The sequence below is a fragment of the Convolutriloba macropyga genome, chromosome 15 (assembly GCF_964194025.1).
Source record: "Convolutriloba macropyga chromosome 15, txConMacr16.3, whole genome shotgun sequence".
NCBI classification, from domain to species: Eukaryota; Metazoa; Xenacoelomorpha; order Acoela; family Convolutidae; genus Convolutriloba; species Convolutriloba macropyga.
In genome coordinates, this window is record NC_134482.1 from 8,345,828 (window position 1) to 8,366,002 (window position 20,175).

The window sequence follows — 20,175 nt, forward strand, 5'->3', positions numbered from 1 at the left end:
ACAAATTTGTTGTTCAGCATGCTTTTGTGGTTTTTGACCCTTTTTTCGTCACTGATCGGTCAATCGAGGGCTTCCGTTGCACTTCACAAGAAAGACTGTACAGTCGGACATGGAAAAATGAGAGTTGTTGTTCACATTGCCCAAGCGCCAAATTGGGTAAGTATTATATATGGATCTTTCTCTGCAACTGCTTTTTTACCCGCATTGCGCCGCGAATGGTGCATATATTTCAATGAATTTATATCCTGCTCCCCCCTAGCTCAGTGGGAATATATGTATGACCCCTAGGCGCACGAGCATTTTTTTTCTTCATAGTAATGTGCTATCCCAGTGAAATGAAAATTGATAGCCTGGATAAGAAACTTAATCATGGCAAATCTTGCGAAGATAATGCCATGTTATATGGCAAGATTATATCAAGATATGTACGAACTTGCAATATCTTTGATTGGGCGTCAAGAAACAAGATCTTGGCAGGATTTCCAGGAAAGATTAATCATGACATGGCTAGACGTACCAAGTATTAAAAATTCTATAGCACCCAAAAACATGAATTGGCACGAAATCATAAGATTAAACAAGAATTATCGAGATTTATTAAGAATTAGCAAGAGTTATCAAGAATGTTGGTAAATGCAGCTCCCATTAGTTTATTAACCAACAAATGAACCGCTTTTTCCAGTATAACGAAAATTTCGAGTGGATGTTAGCTCGGTATATAAATAGTACATACCTTATACAGGACCGCCACCATGGGGCTTATCTTTGCTCATTGTATTTCAGAAAACAGTTATGAGTTCATATTTTATCGAAAAGGGTCTTCGACCAACTTTGTCATCATTTGTTTACAGACTTTAACCTATCACCATATTTTTCCATTTTGTGGCGAATTCAATACTAAAAATGGATTAAAAGAATTGAAAAACTTTTATGAGTTTTAAAATTTATTACGCCTCTCAAATTCAATGAAATTTTTATTACAATGTTTTACCACGATCTTGGCCAGATTAATCACGAAATTGTCTTGGTACAATATGATAAGATCATGGCAAGATCATATCAAGATGTCCTAACAAGAATTTTTGTCCTAACAGGGTCTTTGTAAGGTAATCCAGGTTTGGTCAAGATTGTCAAGATCTTGCATGTCTTGGCAAGGTGTATCAAATTTCGTTTCACTGTGATATAACAACACATATTTTGTAACTGGGGGTCATAAAAACACTAGGGAGCCGAAACAGAATAGATCCAAATAATAATCTTTTCAAAGTAAACTATGCCAATTAGCCCAGAAATTGATATCTGAAGTTTTTTATTAGTTAATATCAATGTTATTAGCCAAGCTAAGCCCACTTAATCCGCAATACGTAGAGCGTTATTATGTTGTGAATTTTTTTTAGTTCGTGCCCACGTAGGTTATGAACCCCCAATTGCAGAGCACGTGCCTTTACATAGTAAATAACTATGTAAAAATATGGCAGTTTCATCTGGGGGGTTGCAAATAATAGACACCCACTAAGCTGGGGGCACAGACGAAAAAGATCCAATGTTGTTCTGGATTCGCCCGAGATATTTTGAGGACCCTCGCCAAATGATGTTCAACAAATGGTGTTTACACCCCATCTCTCGGCGCGTTGTTGTTTATGTCTTTTCTATAAAACATTTTCCACAATTTCAGTGAACAACTTTTGTTCGACCAAAAATATCCAAATTGTTCAGCATTTAAAAAAGTTTGTTTAATTTCCAGCTAGAAAGCGAGAGGGGTAATTTGGGTAAGTAGGCGTCAAATCATCAATAGAGAAAAATATCTCCTTTATCATTTTTTTTCAATATTAAAAATTAAGTTTTCTGTTCTGAATGTCAAAAGTAAGTTGGCATCCCTAATTTTCAAAAATTATTTTCTGTAAACTCCGATATTACTCCGTCTTGCAGCCAAATTTCGGAGAATATTTTTTATAACATTGACCACTTTAGCTACTGGTCTTTTCTGCATATAAAGTAAAGATAATACGTAGCCGTAGCTTACCAGACAACTCAATGTAAAGTTGATTAACACCATCAAGATCTCACGAGAGAAAAGTTATGACAGAATAACTACATATTAATGAAAAATTTTACAATTTTGTTTCTTTTCCCTTAATGTTTAACGCAAATGCAAACTCAATCATAGTTGAACAGCCTTGAAAACGTATCACACCTTGTAAAACCTCGAACACTCATCACAATTGATATGTTCCATATCGTTTTCTTTTAACATGAAACTTGGACGAAATTGTCAATTTTGCACCGGGGTATCTGGTAAATTACCATTACGTCTTATCTCTACTTCGTATGCCAGCAAGACCACTAGTCAAGGGGATGAAATGAGTTTAAAAATCCGAAATTTGATCGCAGGATGGAGTAACATTGCGTCAATAACTGAAATTTGCTTCTTAAAACAGGGGATGCTAACGTACTTTTAACGTTTATTGTGTTTCTTCGAATTCTCTATCACCATATAAAAATTATAGGTTTCTCACAACAACATTACTTTGTCATTGGGCAACTATTTATTAATTTAAAGAGAAGGAGGCAAATTAAGAAAAAGATCAGATAGCATTAACTGTGTAAAATGAAGGGTTGCAAACGATTATTTATGAAAATTTGCAAAAGAAAAACAAGAGATTATCAATAGATTGCATAAAATGGTAATTTTTGCTCAGTTTGTTTTCCTAATTGGGGCAAAAATGAGGTCAATGGGCTAAAAATACCATCTTATGCAGTTTAAAATCAGAGTTTTTGCTCTATAAAAACTCTTTGAGCCTATGCCCCTTTTTATATTGTTTTCCTCGCCAATAATCTGAGAGCAATTCGTCCAACGTTAATCGGTTTATGTTATCCACTAGATTTTTTGTCTACACTAATTAAATTTCAGCATAGAGCTCCGTTTTTCAATTTTTTTTGCAACAAGTAAATTAAAATTATAACCATACTGTTAAATATACCTGAAACAAAAAATATTTCAAATCATTCAAACAATGATAATATAATAAACATCAACAAATTTCTTAAAGAATCACATTACAAAAATTTCTTTCAATTGTTTTCTTTCTAAAAATTTAATTTGTTTTGATTTAATTTTAATTTTTTAAACTTTAATTTGTTGTTCTGACAAAATGGAGGAACTTAAGCCTTTTTGTTAAACCAGTTTCGGTCAAAAATGAATTTGAGGGTAAAAGTTAGCATTAAAGACCTCAAGCTTAATCCACCGTTGAAAAGAGATTTTCAGTTTATCAACTGGTATTTTAATTATGTATTTTGTTTGTTAAACAGCTAATTGCCAAAGTCAAGAACCCCCAAGTCGAGAAAGTGCACTTGGAAATGGCAGCTTTCCTGGTGGCAGCAGACATTGAGATTCCAGTTTCTATTGGAGATACGTACGACTTCATAAGTGTGGGAGACATCAATGTCAACCAACCACAGTTGATCCTACAGAAGTCGTGGTACCAGGAAAAGACTGTGGGACGAGTCTTTCTGGTGATATGATATGTGATAAACACAGCAAAACAGCCCCCTCCTCCCCAAAACATAACTTCAAACCGAAGCTAAGTTTGACCGGTCTTTTAACACCAGATTTAGAAACAACTGTTGTCTGCTCAGTAACCGTGGTCTGTTCCGTGTCAAGTATAGTCTTTGCCACGTATTGGATTATTTATAGTGATCATCAATTAAGTTGAGCAAATGATGTACTATGTATACCGAATAGATCCGATTTTCCTTCAAAATATATTAGTGGAAATGAAGGATCTTTTCCGTTTGTGCCCCCCTCCCCATCCAGTACATTATGCCTCCCCCCTCCCCCCTCATCCCCCCCCCGTTACAAAACACGTGCCATTACATGGTAAATTATTTTGTAAAAATATGACACGTGCGTCTGGGGGTGACGTTGTAAATAATATGCACCCACTAAGCTTACTATGCAATGGAAAGGGTCCGTAACTGGGGGGAGGGGGATGCATAAACGTACTGGGTGAGAGCACGAACAGAAAAGATCCAACAAGTTTATCAAAAAATAATAATTTGAAAAAATTGTACCGCCTGCTGCGACCTGTTTGATCATTTCCCCGGGAATCAGGTCTTCAATATTCGCCACAACAAAAGTTTTAGGGGTCTTTCCTATTATAGCCCCTCACTTTAGTGCTCAGATAACCTATAGCCCTACCCCCAACTATGGTAATTACACCATAATATGCAACCGCTAAGCGGGGGGGGGAGGGAGGGTGGACACAAACGGAAAAGATCCGAAATGAAAAATATCAAAGAACTGAGTTCATCAATAATGACGTTACCTGTTCACAGCTACGGAGTTCCCTGATTGAAGAGATGTACCCTCGTGGCAAACTTCGAATAGATTACCCTTTCTTCGCAATATCCAAAGTGGAAATACAGTATATTCAGTGTGGAGATATGGAAGACACTTTCAACTGCAAATCGGTTTCAGACAAGGATTCAGGCACTTTTGGGTGAGTTTTTCCCTTCATTTTAGCGCTGTTTTCGTATCGAACAATGCGGGACTACTGGTTTTTATCGTTCATTATAAGTTCCCAGAATCTAGCTTATGTCGGAAGTTTTTGGTTTGTGCCTGCTCCCCCATCGTAATGGATGCTTAATATTAATAGCCGACCTCAGCTTCTCGGCAGGCTATTCTTGCGCTCTTATTTTTTACAAGCCAGGAATTGGATTGTGTTGGTGCTCTGGCTTTTAACAATTGACAGAATTTGAATTGTATTGATGTGCTATCTTTTTTACGATTCGAAGGAGTGTTGGCGGAGCGTCTATTTTTACGACTCGACGAGGAGTTATGGTGACCTATTTTTTTAATCGGTCCAGTTATTCTGAAACAGGATGTAAAAGTCAATGCCGCAAGTGCAAAAATTGTGATTTTCTTTTGCTGTTAAACCAAAATGGAGAGCGGAGAGAAGAGAAAGTGATAATTTTGTTCATACCAGCTTTCGTAAAAGAACGAAAATAGTAAGTGTTAAAAATTTTTTGCTAAGCGTGTGAAATTCTTTGATCACGTGCTGCTTTTTCATACCAGTTTTTTTTAGTTTTTATTTTACATTTTGGCTAAAGTGGTTTCTCTAAACCATATTATCAAGCAACTGTATCTCAATTATATACTAATTTTTTTATCTGCAAGTTTGATGTTTTTCGTGATTTCGCCTTTTTAGACGCTCTTTTTTAACGGATTTTGCATTCTTTTTCATCTTAACAGTGTATAATGTAATTTTTTGCATTTTCATTGTCCTCAATGACTTTTCATTTCGTTAATATGAACTTAAATTTGTTTTAGTAGAAGAACATGAGCTCAATTTGAACAGCTTTTTGCTTAACTTCTCTGTTTTTGAATTTTCAAACTAATTTTTTAGTTTTTTCTGAGTTTCAGATATCTTAATTGTATTTAGTCATATTTAATTGTATTGTATTGTATTGCTATTAAAGTTATTGCTAGGGTTATTGTTATTGAGTGAAAACAATTAAGGGGCTGATAGCACGTAATTCCTTAAAATATGTTAATCAATTCTGAAGTTTTTGTGGTTTTTATTTCTTGCTTATGTTTTAAGTGGTTTTAATGGGTCTGCCGTGGTTGCCTATTGAACAAGAGAAAGTTGTTTTCAAGTTCTGTCTGGAACCAGTATTCAGAATTTGCGAAGAATTATTAAAAATTAACAGTTTTATTTAGTTTTCGTGCTTTATTGTACTTCTAATTGCCCGGTTTTTCTCCTTTTTCGATATGTACCTTTAATTTTGTTTTCCCATCACAGAATGTTTATTTGTTAAGCACAATTGAATAATAACAATATTTTGAACACTGATTTTGGAGTCACAACACATGAAATGTTTCCTGGAAAAAATTTACATAATTTGTTTTTTCCTTGTTAGTACTTTCCTCAGTTTGTTGTTTTCAATTGACTGGTATAATGAAGTTAATAGTTATATCAGTTAAAGGTTGGCTAGGGTTTAAGTTCTATTTTATTTCGAGTCGATTCCGGAGTATTCTGGCTATGTTTGCCGCTTATTTGGCGTTTTGGATGAAATCTTTTTGACTTCTTCAGGCTAGTTTCAATCTTCGCTCCTTCTGCTCAAAGTGCTTTTTAACAGCAGTTGCTCAATAAAGTAATCTAAATTGAACGAAGTTATTAAAAAACGAAATCAAAAATCGAAACGGGATAAGCCCATATAAAGCCCCATTTAGATGCCCGCTACTTTAGGTGTGAAATTTGCAAAAAGCCGTGTGAAATTTGTCTAACTTCAAAAATTTTGAATTAATTTTACGATGAGATGCTGCTATTTAAAAAATCACCACTTTCAATGCAGTTCTTCTTTTTACCAGCGGTAAAATCTGCAGACAACTTGAACTGGGTTTACATTGGGCTCTTGGGTCTTACATTGCGCGGTGTCTACATTTTTGAGTCATCATTGAATACATTAAATCGTGAACGCATTTTGTGGCAAACATTTTCACAGTTTTGATTTGCACAGCTAGCTCAAGTTTTTGTGCGGAACGTTAGGACCCTATTTGGTTGTTTATTTATGATCATATTGTTTATTTTTATCACCTCACTAAGGGTATAACAGCCATATTGTCAGCTGCAGGCTATCATTTTAATTTTATGCTCTAAAATTTACTTTCTGCTGAACGTTCTGCTAAATGACATTTCATAAACAGGAGCAAGAACCAGTACTACGTCACCGACTTCACATGTGACAATAAAACTGCTCCCTTTAAACCAGGTGGGAATCTCAAGTCAAGATTAGACTACAAAGACTACGACTACTCTACAACCCCCAGAGGACCATCTACTTACGACCCGGGTCAAAATATCTGCTCATAATTTGTGAACTATCTCTGCCTTTGTAAGCATCGAAAAACTTTTTTGCAATGAAGAGTTGAATTTCTCAAAAACAGAGGATATTTTAAAAAGCAATCTTAACATTTTAGTGCTCAATAGGCTCAGCTATTAATTTTGACATACTTTTAAAGAGTTTGTTTTGATAGCCGAATTTAGTAAGTTTCATTCTTTTTATTGCTCTAGAGCGAACAAAACTGCCAGGTGCTGATAGCCGAGTGGTTAATTTTTCAGCCTTCGGGAGGTCGCTTGTTCGAACCCCTTCAGTATCATTCCTGCTTATCATTCTTGTTATCCAGCTCTGAGCAAATTTTTAAGGGTATGATTATTAGCGGTGAATATTATGAATGTTAGAATTTTGCAGTTTTTTTTAATTCACGCACTGATAGATTAGGTTCTCAATTTACACAGCTGAGGACAACTTCATTTATTGACCCGGGTGAACTACCCAGAGACACTAAAATTGTTCACACCAGAAGATGCCAGTCATCACCAGACAACAGCATTTGTCATTCTATTTTTCATCTGTTTGATGGTCCTTCAAAATGTCATATTCCCAATTATTGTCTTTACTCTTCTCAAATAAAAAAAATGGTTGACAAACAAAGTTTAGATCTGTTAATTTTATAATGGATATCATATAAATTGTTCTTTAGTTCACTTAAATTCATTCAGTTTATTATCCTCTCGCTATGTTTTAGCTGTAACTTTACTTCTTTTCATTGTTAAGAGAATTGAGTATATGTTTAAAAATATCTTTTAGTTGATAGTCGTGGAAGAAGCGTAAAAACTAGGACTACAATTAGAGAGTAAAAAAACTTCGCGAAAATTTCGGAAGCATGAATCACGGGAGCGGAAGCTAAACAATAATGCTGCTCTTGCCTTAAAGACCTCGTTTTCTATTAACATTGCATTTTTCTCATGTTCTTACAGTGTCTCATTTGGAAAACCAATTGCACTCAAAAGAAGAATGTAGCAATTAAATTAGTCCTGTGGTCTCTTCTAATGCAATTTTTTGTTTGACCAGTTTTTCGCCTGACTCTTTAAATTTTTCGTCCTCAAAAACGGGATAAACAGTTAACGCCCGGAGGGCTATTAGTTATCTGAGCGCTTTTTGGCTGACTAGGCTCTAAGTATGCGATTACACAGATTTTTCGAACCGAGCGGTATGAAATAATAAAACTTTTATGTCAAAGTGGCCTGGCCTCACTTTCCGAGAAACTGCAATGAAAAATAAAAAAGTGCATATGATAGATTTTGCGAAAAATTACAGCATTAATGCTAATATCGTAATAGTTAGAAAACTAATTTTATGAAATGAGTAGTGTACAGGAGAGGCTTAAGACGAGGCGAAATCGAGGTGCGACGAAGCAAGGCAATACTCAACGAGGCATCCATGGTAGTTTGCAAAAAATTATTTTGAACCACCTTTATAAATAGGCAACGTGGAGTGATTTCCCTGAGAACCATATTTTAATAGTGTCTGAGGTAGACCAAAAATTTTCCACACCACGACGTTCAACGCAGCACTCGAAACACGTTAATTTCAAAACCACCTTTCTAAAAAATTCTATCCCATGAAAACCTTAATTTGGAGGCCTGATATTAAAAACAACTCATTTAGGCTAACTAAAACAATAAGGGCCATTGAAGATGGCATATAAATTTGATAAGTTGCTCTCGAACGAATTTTGTAGCAAATTTATTTGGCATGTGCGTAATTGCTCTCTCACGAATTTTTTTGGCAATTATATTAGTCATTTTTTAATGCATTTTGTCGTTTGACCGATTTTTTGTCTGAACCATTTGACTTTTCGTCCTCAAAAACGGAATAAACAGGAAGTGCCCATCAGGCATCAAGTTCTCTTAGAGCCTTTCAGCTTACTAGTCTCCAAGTTTGCAGTTCACAATCTGTTGGAGACTTATCATTATTGTGTGAAGGGCGGTTCTTAGAAGTTGACCCCCTAACCACCCCCCCCCCCCAACTCCCCCCACATCATCCCCCTCCACCTTCCCAATCCCTACTCCTGCACATCGTCCTGATCGCTAGGGCCCCGTGCAGCCTAAGACCCTTCCCATGAAGCCAACCCTTCGCCGGTCGTTTGAGAGCAATTCGCCCGACGTTAGTCGTTTATGTTTTCTTTAGCAATTCTCCGCTTGACAGATTTTTTGTCTGATTCTTTTCCTTTTTTTTCCTCAAAAATGGGATAAGGAAGTCAGGCTTGGAGCGCTTTAAATGATTGACAAGCTCTCTTAGAGCTTTACGCCTTTACTAGTTTCTAAGTATCCGAGACTACTTTGAGGACAACCCCGTCTACCCTCATCCAATCTGGCGATTTGGACCCCTCTCGTCCAGCTCTAGCACAACCCTACCCCCTCCCCATCTCTTGACTCCCCATGGCCTACCCCTCCACCCAATGCAAGCGTCCCTAATAACAATGTCATAAAAAAACGCTAAGATTCGTGGTGTTAAAATCTTAAAAAACATTCTAATACATCTAGAAACAATGCAGCAACCTATTATTATTTCCTGGAGGAGGTTCATTGAAGATGAATAAACCTAAAAAAATACAAAAATTTCAAAAAAAACTTTGAAAAATTGCAAGTTATATCAAAAAATTTCTGCAACTTGTGAAATTAAAATTTTTAAAACTAATCCATAGCCAATCAAAATTTTTCAGTAACTTGATATCAAGCCCTAAAGGAGGTTTCCAGGCCCCCTTGGGCTTGAAAAACCTGTAAAATGACTCAAATGTCAACACAATCGAAAAAATTGCAAGTTTTGTCCAAAAAATGCTCAAATTCATAATGCTAAAATGCTGAAACCCATTTCATTACCACCAGAAACTATGCAATAATCCTAGAGGAGGTTCCGTGACACCTAGGGCTGAAGTCTCAAAAAATAACAAATTTTTAAAATATAAAAGTTGTGAAAATTCGTAAAATTTGCTAGTTTTTGTTTGGAGTACGCAAACATGTAGCTCTTAAAATGGTCATATAAAGTACTCATGTCTTGCATAAGACCTTTATCAACTTAACGAGCTTCAATTATAGACTGGTCCAACAAATAATTCCAAAAATGAAAAATACGAAAAATGGCACTTGAAAGACTAATGAAAGGTAATGCCCGCTACCTGTTTATCCCGTTTTTTTTTAAGGACGAAAGGTAAAATGGGTCAGACAAAAAATCGGTCAAGCGAACAATCGCATTAAAAAAGACCAGCAGGACTAATATGATTGCTACAAACTTCTTTTGGGAGGAATTTTTTAAAAAATATTTAAAAGGGACTATATCTAATCTCTACACAAATTGAATTCTAGGTGAAATTAAAATGTAATAAGATGCACAAAACGCATGCAATGGAACTCCGCATGACATTATGCGTCATTTGCATTTTATATTATTTTGCCAATTACGCCTCATAGCAGAACTTTGAAAAAAGCCAATTACTTTTAAACGATACACGTAGGTGACGCTTTTTCTGGGTTTCAGCTTTGTAATTGTTCTGAAATGGGATTTGAGTATACTAACTCCATTCTGTAGAATATAAAAAGTGGGAAGCAAAAACTTAAAATGTAAAATTTTTGAATCTATTTATAGAATGCAAAATTTTGAATAAAACTAATAGCATAAATCATATGAGCATAGGAGTAAACTTTGACAAAAAGACTGCAGGGAAACATTAAATCCCAGACGACTCACTTAGTTAATGATGGCATTGTTAAATCAACTGCACCCTTGAACAGCAGAGTACACAAATTCAGCAACTTGAGCTGAGTTTGCTTACAAGGGTAGTACAACTATTAATTGCTATCCAGTTCATTACTATCATAATTGCATACCACCTCTTCAAGTGCAGAAGTTGCTCATACTTGAGGGGAATGGAAAACAAGGGCAAAAACAGTTGGTGTTCAAAACTTAGCTTCCGTTCATTTGTGAAAATGAAAAAATTGGAAATGAGAGGGAAAATCGAAAGATTACAGCTCTTTCTGTAGCCCAAGTTTAGAGAGGCTAGCGTCACTGGGTAAACGGGACTGTTTGTCAGGACGAAAAGTTAAATCGGTCAAATGAAAACATGATCCAGCAAAAAAACTGCATTAAAGACCGAAAGCACCCAACTAAGTATCACAAACTTGTTTGAGAGCACTTAAATATGATTGTTTTTCAACAGGATTTCAGTACCCTCACATTTTCAGAATGTAATTTTTTTTAAAAAGATCTCCATGCTTCAACGTACATAGGATATGCTGCACATTTCCTATCATTTTTAGTGCTAACCATCATTTGAGCTCAACACAAACAAATTCAAAATTTCATCTCTGTCCACATATAAACTTTGGACAATTCGAGCTATCGTCTCAGAGAAGTTTTCGAAAACAAGAATCACTAAAATTAAATTGCCTTCTAATTCTATAAGTATCAAACTAATCTTTTTTTCTGACATTTTCACATTAACTGCATTAATGAGTAAATACAATTTAAACTTAACCCACGCAGAAATACTAGTCATTGCCCCGTTACAACTAGGTTACTGCAAATTTGATGATTTTTTTTTACAATTTACGATATTTTTGTCACATTACACGAAATACTTCTCATGTTATGTATTTTCACATTTTCAATCAAAATATAATTAAAATGAAACTCAATTCTTGTACACGCTAATCTACGTGACTTCAAATTAAATCGGATCTTTTCCGCCAGCCCCCCCCCCCCCCCCCTCCCCCCAGCCCTATATAGCCCAAACTTAGGCACCCCCCCAAATATTAATGTTTTGCGACCTTCTGGAAAGGTTACTTGTGTTCATGATTACCTACCTAGTATAATACATCAACAACCACATGAGCAACATTTTTCAGGAAAATCAAAGTAGTAAACCCTTTTACAAAGCACGCAATTCCAAATGATGCAGTAAGAACAAGTTTTTGGTTGACGCATTAATTTCAAACTACCGCTCTGTTAATATTTTCTAAATGCCCATTCACGCGTATTCACATGTAATAATTCATATACACACATAATGTTACAACATACACAAATGGGGGGTGCCTAATTTATTGGGGGAGGGGGGCGCTAGCGGAAAAGATCCATTAAATCAAGCCCATTGATAAATTATCATGATCCACTCAAAATGATAAAATTAACTAGCTTATGGAAATTCCGCAATATTCCAGCATCTAGTAATATTAATATTAGGAATTTAATAGCACAAATAATAACAGCAAGCATTGTTCTAATCTACTAGTTCGGGAGGTTTCTAGTTCGGGCAAAATCAACAGAGTCAAATCTAGTCGACAACATGGCAGGGATAGAGAACAGATTTCTATCAATAATAACAACTTAAGACATCAGGGGCTAACTTTTATGCTAAAATGAACCACAAATTGTTCACAAGGCAACTGCTAGAACTTTACATCCGCCCTCCAATCACAAAAAAATTATCTTGTTATCATAAGACTCAATTCTTAACAAACCTAATACCTCAATTTAACAGTGAATCAGAAATTCCAGTATTAACGATCAAAACCAATTTTAGATACCGTAAAAGGTACAAAAATGTCGATCAAAGGTGCTCATTGTAATTGAATGGAGGAGGAGAAGAGGGTTGAAAAAATCGGTTCACGCTGTAGTCTTAAAAACAGTGACACATTTCACGACAGCTACAATCAGCCTGTTGTCATAAAATAAATACCAGTGAAACAAAACTTGACATATTACAGCTCTTGAAAACTTTAAACAAATTATCAAGATAAAAGACCAAATTTCCCTCTTGAGCCATAATTAATTCTAACGAGAGATTGATAAATCTACCCAGATCTCAGTTAATCACGCGTCCTACAAATAAATTGTAAATAAATATTTGTTTCGCTGTGATTTTTCGTTTGTTCATGGCTTGTCAGAAGGGATCTGTTGCATAGGACAAGATGAGGAGAAATCATTGACAGTGGGTTCTACAAAGTCATCACTGGTGCTCGTAGTACCACCACTTAGCCGCCCTCCCGATGCACCTCCTGGCGAGTCATCACTGCCGATTCCTGTGACGACCACGTTGCCATGGTGACACCTTGAGTCTGTTGGACTAATTCCTAAATAAATTTGGTACAGTTCCTTACATCCCCTATTGCCTACTTGCTCTTGGAAAGCTTAATTTAAACTTAAGTATCTTCAAAACTGTCAGTCAGTCAATGAGTGTCTGTTTTATGACACCTCTTCTTGGCATAGAGGTAAAGCTCGTATTCCAGTAATTCTTCAGCCTCAACCGGGCACATTACGGATTATGGATGTACTTGTGCATGATGGTCGAAACAGAAGAGATTCAATTATTAGATCAGTTGAACATCGAATGGGAGCAACTGAAGTAATGGTTAAGTGACTCTGCTTGAAGTCACTGAGAACTTCCGGCGTTTATCGAGAACCGCGAAGCGGTTCGAGATATTAAGTCAGATTTTTGAAGTGACTTCTGCAGAGTCACTTAACCATGCTTAAAACACGAAACGCGCATGTTTTAAAATGACAAAAGTCAACGAAATTCAACTTCTGGCTAAGTAGCAACTTCTTGCATTTTGACTTCTGGCGCTGCAGACTTTCGACATTTTAAAATGTGCACGTGAGTGTTTTAATAGTCATTCCTCAACAAACTATTACAAATGGTTCTCACCTTGTATCTTTGTGGCGTATGGCGGAGATGAACATGAACAGGGACTGGCAGTGGGTGAAGTGGCGACCACAGCCGAGTTCCCTCCAATGACAATAGTCTGTTTGCCCCCACTGCTCACATCTTTATTACTCCACTCGGATACCACGTGACCACTGGCAAAAGAGCCACAAGCTGAAAAAAATTACATGGATATGCGTCGAACAAGGAAAAGCCGTTAACATAAAAGCACATTTGATTAAGAGACGTTTTATTTCAACTTTTATTTCTTGTTTTTACCTGCTGGCTTTACAAGAGATTGAAAATGATGCTCTGAATTAGCAGCTGTAAAAGAATTACAAACATAACCGACTAACGTCGGGCGAGTTGCTCTAACGACCGTCGAGCGGTTGCCTTTGTCAGAAGCCAGCCAAGGTTTAGCCAGCCAATTAAAACGGCGTGAGGTGAGAGTAATAGATGATGACCTCACGCCACATAACAGCAGCTGAAGTGCGGCATCAAAAGGGTTAAGGAAAGAGAGAGATAGAGAGAGAGAGATAGTGTGTGAGATAAAACGTGAACGAGAAAGAGAAGGAAAGAAACCCCAACCAACAGAGAGAGAGAGAGAGAGAGAGAGAGAGAGAGCTAGGAATATTTTCCATGATGAGATTCGACCCTGCAACTTCTTGCCTTGTTAGTAATTAAATCATAAAGAAAAAAAATTGAAACAAAACTCGAAAAGATACGTTTCCACATTTCGCAGTGAAAAAAATGCTCGAAATCATTTTTTGACTCGGAGTTCTGTCATTTAACCCATCAGCAAGAATTAGAAAGTTTTGTTGGCCAGTAATGATAGCTAAACTCAAAAATAGACAAAAATATTCAAAAATTTGAAAATAACAAATTTTTCCAAAATCTCGCCAAAAATTCGTATTATAAATATCTTCAGAACCATTTCATTGTCTCAAGTGACTATCCAGTACCATATTTCAAGCCTTAAATAGTTTCACTGGCTCATAAAGATCCCAATACATAATTTCAAAATTTTGAAAAAAAACTTAAATTTTATAAAAAAAATTGCTAAGACTCGAGTCATTAAAATATTGTTAACCATTTCATTAACTCTTAAACTATGCAGCAGCTTATTATCAATACTCGGAGGAGGTACTGGGCCCCTGGTGCCGAAAAAAATTTTAAAAAAATCAAAAATATTCAAAAAACTTGGAAATAGCCAATATTTATCCTGAAGAACATTCTATTACATCTAGAGATCCTGCGGTAAAAAAGAAACCATTTCAAAAAAGTTAAAAATTGCAATTTTCAAAAATTGTTGATATAAAAAAATTGCAAAAATCTGTAAAATTTAAAAGTTAAAAACTATTCCATCCCCAAAATAAATTTTTCGATAACTTATTATCGAACCTTTTAGGAGGTTTTCTGACCCCTGAGGCAGAAAAAAACCTGAATAATGTCAATAAATGTCCAAAAAAAGTGAAAAATTGCTACTTTTGTCAAAAAAAAAATGCTAAAATTCGTGATGTAAAAATTTTGAAAAACATTCCATTATATCTATAAACTACACAGTAACATATTATCAAGCGCTAGAGGAGGTACCTTGGCTCTAGAGGCTAGCGCAACCTAAACATAGCTGGCAGATTGCCAGAAAATAGCCGCAATAGATTCGTCAGTCTAAAAAAAACAGTAAAAAAGAGACCAAAAAAATTTCTCTTTTCATTGAAGGCTGAAATGTTATATTTTGATTAAAAATCTGTATAAGTTATTGCTGCCTCTATTAGCTGATCTCAAATAGCCTTCATTTAGAGTGATACACACCCATTTGACCTTATCTCTTTGAATTAAGGTAAATAAAAGTCAATTTCAAAGTGAGGAAGTCATTTTTGAGAGTGAGGTAAGTCAAGTGTGACCAAACATTTAATCACGCGAATGAACAAAAAAACTCGCTCCACTAAGAGCGAAAAATGACGTCACGCATGCAATTCAGTTGAAATTGCATGAGCGAATGAACAAAAAGTGGCTGTGACGTCATATGGTCGTAACAAAAATGATGACGACGAAATAAAAAAAACCAAGAGAAGGCCAATAATAGCGCCCCAGCTATCGCTGTGCGGCTATTAAAAAATGACAAAACTTTAAAAAAAAACTGGAAAAATTGTGAAAATTAGAACAAATTTGCGTGTTTTTTGTTCGGATTACCAAAACATATAGCACTTAAACAGGTCATAAAAAGTACTTAAATCTTGCAAAATATAGCTGGCAGATTGCCAGAAAATAGCCGCAATAGATTCGTAGATCGGCAGTCTCAAAAAAATTTAAAAAGACAGACCAAAAAAATTCGTTTTTTCATTGAAGGCTGATCTGTTATATTTTGATTAAAAATCTATAATTTATTGCTGCCTCTATTAGCTGATCTCAATTAACCTTCATTTAGAGTCGCACACACCCATTTGACATTATCTCTTTGAAATAAAGAAAATAGAAGTCAATTTCAAAGTGAGGAAGTCATTTTTGAGAGTGAGGCAAGTCAAGTGTGACCAAAAATTTAATCACGCGAATGAACAAAAAACTCGCTCCACTAAGAGCGAAAAATGACGTCACGCATGAAATTCAGTTGAAATTGCATGAACGAATGAACAAAAAGTGGCTGTGACGTCATATGGTCGTAACAAAAATCATGACGACGAAATAAAAAAAAACCAAGAGAAGGCCAATAATAGCCCCAGCTATCGCTGTGCGGCTATTAAAAACCTTTATCAACTTTAACCTGCCTCAATATTAGATTGGTCCAACAAAAATTTTTAAAAAAACGACGAAAAAAAAACGAAAGTTGCAACAATTCGCGCTCAAACACTCCTAAAAATTGACCTTTTAACCTTAAACTATGGCCTTCCCGGTATATTCATCACACTAAGCACTTGAAGAGCTCCTGAACGCGGCCAAGGGCCTCTAATGAAACTTAATGCCCGCTGGGCGCTACCTGTTTATCCAGTTTTTCAGTACGAAAAGTCAATAGCGTCAGACGAAAAATCGGTCAAGCGAAAAATTGCATAAAAAGACCAACAGGACTAATATAATTGCTACAAACTTCGTTTGAGAGCAATTAAAAGTAACACTTGTTAACAGACAACGATGATCCTATCAAAAGCAAAAATACGCTTTACGGACCTTCGTGTAGCTTCACAAAATTGGGAATCAAACACCAAAGAAACTTGCAAATTCCTTGAAAACACCAACCATTTGAGGATCCTGAACTTCGTGATGGCAATTTTGGAGGACTCTGTTCCGCCATGGCTTCCGCCAGCATTCCTTCTATGCTGCACGCATTCTCAAACACATCCGTCGATCCGTTACTTCCTCCGCCTCCACCCAATCCGACTCCACTGTTTCCACCGCCACTGTTTTTTCTGTTACTCTGTCCAGGAGTTCCCACAGCTGGGCGACTGTAGAAGACGTTAGGTCCAAAATTCCTCCAGTCGTTTTGGTTGCGATTCTTGTGATTGTGGCGCCTCCTCACTTGGTTAGAAGATGCGGGTAGGCTGCTGAAAGCTTGCGACTCTGTTTTGCTTCTTGTTCGCACTGTTGCTGAAAAAATGCTATGTTCAAAAATTTTAGCGGCTCAAAAATTTTGAAAAAAAATAATGATATAAAAGATGGAGCAAAAGATGGAGTTGACAAAATAAACAAGTTATAGATAGTTAAAGTTTTCGTCCTTTTCCAGTCATAACTTTTTTAAGAAACATTGCAGATTAACGCCATATGAAATGCTCTCAACCGAGGCTGGATTAATGGGATGTAATTTACCACACAAGTACAGAAACTCCACAAATCCAACTTTAGTTAAACAAGAAGTAATTACAGTTTACAGGTTCGAAATTGGGTGACCTGTCCCTTTGGAGCAGGCTTGGAAAAAGAGACAAATCTCAAGTTGTCCCCCCACACTGAAAACTTTAGTAAAAGGCGAAAGTTTTTCACGAGAAATGCGGGGAGACCAGAGGTATAATTTCAAATTGTGCCTCTATTTGGCATATGTTTATAGCTAAGCCAGAAAGCAAGGAAATTATAAAGTTTCTTCCAGAAAGAAGCATGTTAGAAACACCAGTTTCCCCATCTTCACCTTTCAGAAACCGGCAGAGCCGGGACTTTAAAAAATACTCAAAACCTTCAGTTAAGTTCTATTTTGTGCTCTGAATAGAATAAATTACAAGAGTTAGCCAGAACATAATACTTGATAGCACTGGACTTGTGTACAGACCAGACCTCTTTTGTCCAATACAACTCAAAACCAATAAAATTCAAATCCATTATAAAATAGATACAGACTCGCGCCAGCTTGTTCTATTTTATTTAACGATAACAAAAGGAAAGCCTCAAATACAATAATATAAACAGAACGCTCGTTGAAGCACTCCCCAGTAATTACGTCAAGTCCTGTAACTCATTTTATTGTATCCCCCCTTCTGGACCCGGATAAATTTCATGCACTCAGCATAACAAATAACTTCATGTGAACGAACTTCCTGATTACGGAGGATTTCTAATTGAGTACTTGATAAATTACCCCTACTCAATTAAAAATTAGTTCACTAATCCTGGAATTCACCGTGTTGAGCTCTGTGTTTCGGAGCCAAACAAATGGCTTAAAACTTACTTTTGGCACCAGCGAGCCTCTAACTTTTCTATAGATCGGTACCTAGTTTTCCTGTCAAAAGACTTCCTACGACCTTTTCCATCACCACCCCCTTATATAGAAAAAAAGCCATTACATAGTAAATCATTGCGATAATATAGCCCATTGGGGGTGCCAATTGTATATGAACACACTAAGGTGAGTAGACAAACGGGCGACAAAGCTCACCATCCTACATTTCTTACCATCACCAACGTCGTCCATTGCATCATGGAAGTCATCTGTTGGCTGGTTGGAGTCACTCTCGAGAGAGTTCAAAGCCTCATCCAAGTTAGCATCCTCGCCCCAGCTGGACATATCGTCAATCGATCCTGTACTCGCCTAAAAGACAGAATATCAGCTGCAAAGGAAAATATGCAGACTGCCGTCGCATTTCGCAGACAATTGAAGCTGTCTTAGTTCGACTACTGATCAAATCAAAAATGTGACAAAACAGTCCACGAAACAGAGTGCTTAAACCGTGTTTGTTTCGACAAAGTGCCACAATAATAATCTTCCTTATTACACAAACTCTGATGCAGTCTGCTCAATTGAGTAGCTTGACCAAGAGAACAACTAATTGTCGCCACCAGAATTCACTTGAACGCAAAAATACCAACATAGCCGACAGATTGCCGTAGAATAAACGCAGTTGACTCCTTGATGCCTATGACGTTTGAAAGAGAGAGAAAAAAGATACAAAATCACAGACCTTTTTCCTGTTAAAGAGTTTTAATTTGATGTTCTAATAATTATTTTAAAACTACTAAAGACAAACCAACAGTGGATTGGGGGGACTGATGTGGGGGCGGTGGGTGATGGTGTGGGATCAATTTCTAAGAACCGCCCTTCACGCCATAATTATGTCTCCAAAACAGATTCTGTGAATCGCATACTTGCTGACTAGTGAGCTGAAGGGCTCTAAGAGAAACTTAAATTCCACTGTGCGCTACCTCTTTAACCCAATTTTGAGGACGACAGTCAAATGGCTCAGATGAAAAATTCGGTCAAGCAAAAAATTGCATAAAAAGACCTACAGGGCAAAAATAACTGCTACAAACTTCGTTTGAGAGCAATACTATTATACTGTCCCGATTTATCATGCCAGACTTGATTTAAAAACTTAAACATAAACCGACAAATGTCGGAAGAATTGCTCTTGATCGACAGAAGAGGCAATTTAATTCATGGTCTTTAGTCTAGATCAATTTTTCTTTATGGGTGCAAAAAAACTTGGCCCACTGGCCTCTCGATCCATGGCCACCCACACTAACCACTGCGCTACAAGTCCCTTAATTTTCTATGCTGCAACCAATTTTATATTAGCAACTTCAGAGCACTAGAGATCACTCAAAAATGGTGAACAAAAGCGTGAAAAAGTCACTTTAGAAGTCAAAGAATGTTCTAGAAGAAAACCGCAAAATTGTCAAGCGAAAAATTTGCATAGAAAAAAGACACAAACGTTTACAATAATTGCTATGAACTTCGTTCAAGAGCAATTAAAAAGGCCTCACGCTAACAATTAAAAGACTGTTCGTTTATGAAACTTTCTTTCAAAAATACCTGAGCTTTCGAAGCAATGTAGAATGAAAATCAAATAATCTCTCCTCTTCGAATTTGTTCGACAAGACTCCTCAATTTTCCTCAATTTAACTAATTGAAACGAAATCTATATTCTTTTACTATCTTAAGCAACAGTTTTAAATCATGGATTTAAAACAAAATCGGAGAAAAGACAGAACAGTAGAAAAAACGAAACCCATAAAGGCGAAAAATTATAAATCCATTTAGAAAAGTTCGATTTGTTCATTAGAAACTGTCGGACCAAACATTCAAGGACCTGATCTCAGTAACCATATCAAAAGCATTGGCAAATAATTATAATAGCGCAAAATAGCCCGTTCTGAAAAGTTAAAACAAAAGTACAAAAAAGCTAGAGGCATAGGGTATAATACCAGCCTTCAAAGGA

At 36.3% G+C, this 20,175-nt stretch overlaps 2 protein-coding genes and 1 non-coding gene across 3 annotated transcripts in view; 1 reads left to right on the plus strand and 2 right to left on the minus strand.

Moving 5' to 3' along the window:
* On the plus strand, positions 1-7,473 carry LOC142354583 (uncharacterized). Its single transcript, XM_075406910.1, has 5 exons — positions 1-156; positions 3,310-3,513; positions 4,336-4,499; positions 6,707-6,852; positions 7,340-7,473. Exons 1-5 carry the CDS (start codon positions 19-21, stop codon positions 7,471-7,473), a joined length of 786 nt encoding a protein of 261 aa, XP_075263025.1. The 5' UTR covers positions 1-18.
* A 4,417-nt stretch (positions 7,474-11,890) lies between these two features.
* LOC142354317 (BCAS3 microtubule associated cell migration factor-like) overlaps positions 11,891-20,175 on the minus strand; it is a 128,338-nt gene continuing 120,053 nt past the window's right edge. The window contains exons 18-21 of the mRNA XM_075406585.1: positions 18,413-18,548; positions 16,775-17,122; positions 13,547-13,717; positions 11,891-12,974 (exon numbers count right to left, since the gene is read on the minus strand). Of these exons, the coding sequence (XP_075262700.1) occupies positions 12,775-12,974; positions 13,547-13,717; positions 16,775-17,122; positions 18,413-18,548 (855 nt within the window). The 3' untranslated portion in view covers positions 11,891-12,774. The remainder of the gene's footprint in view (positions 12,975-13,546; positions 13,718-16,774; positions 17,123-18,412; positions 18,549-20,175) is intronic.
* Positions 17,421-17,536, minus strand: LOC142354784 (U5 spliceosomal RNA). Its single transcript, XR_012761118.1, has one exon. It is a non-coding gene; the product is annotated as a U5 spliceosomal RNA (small nuclear RNA).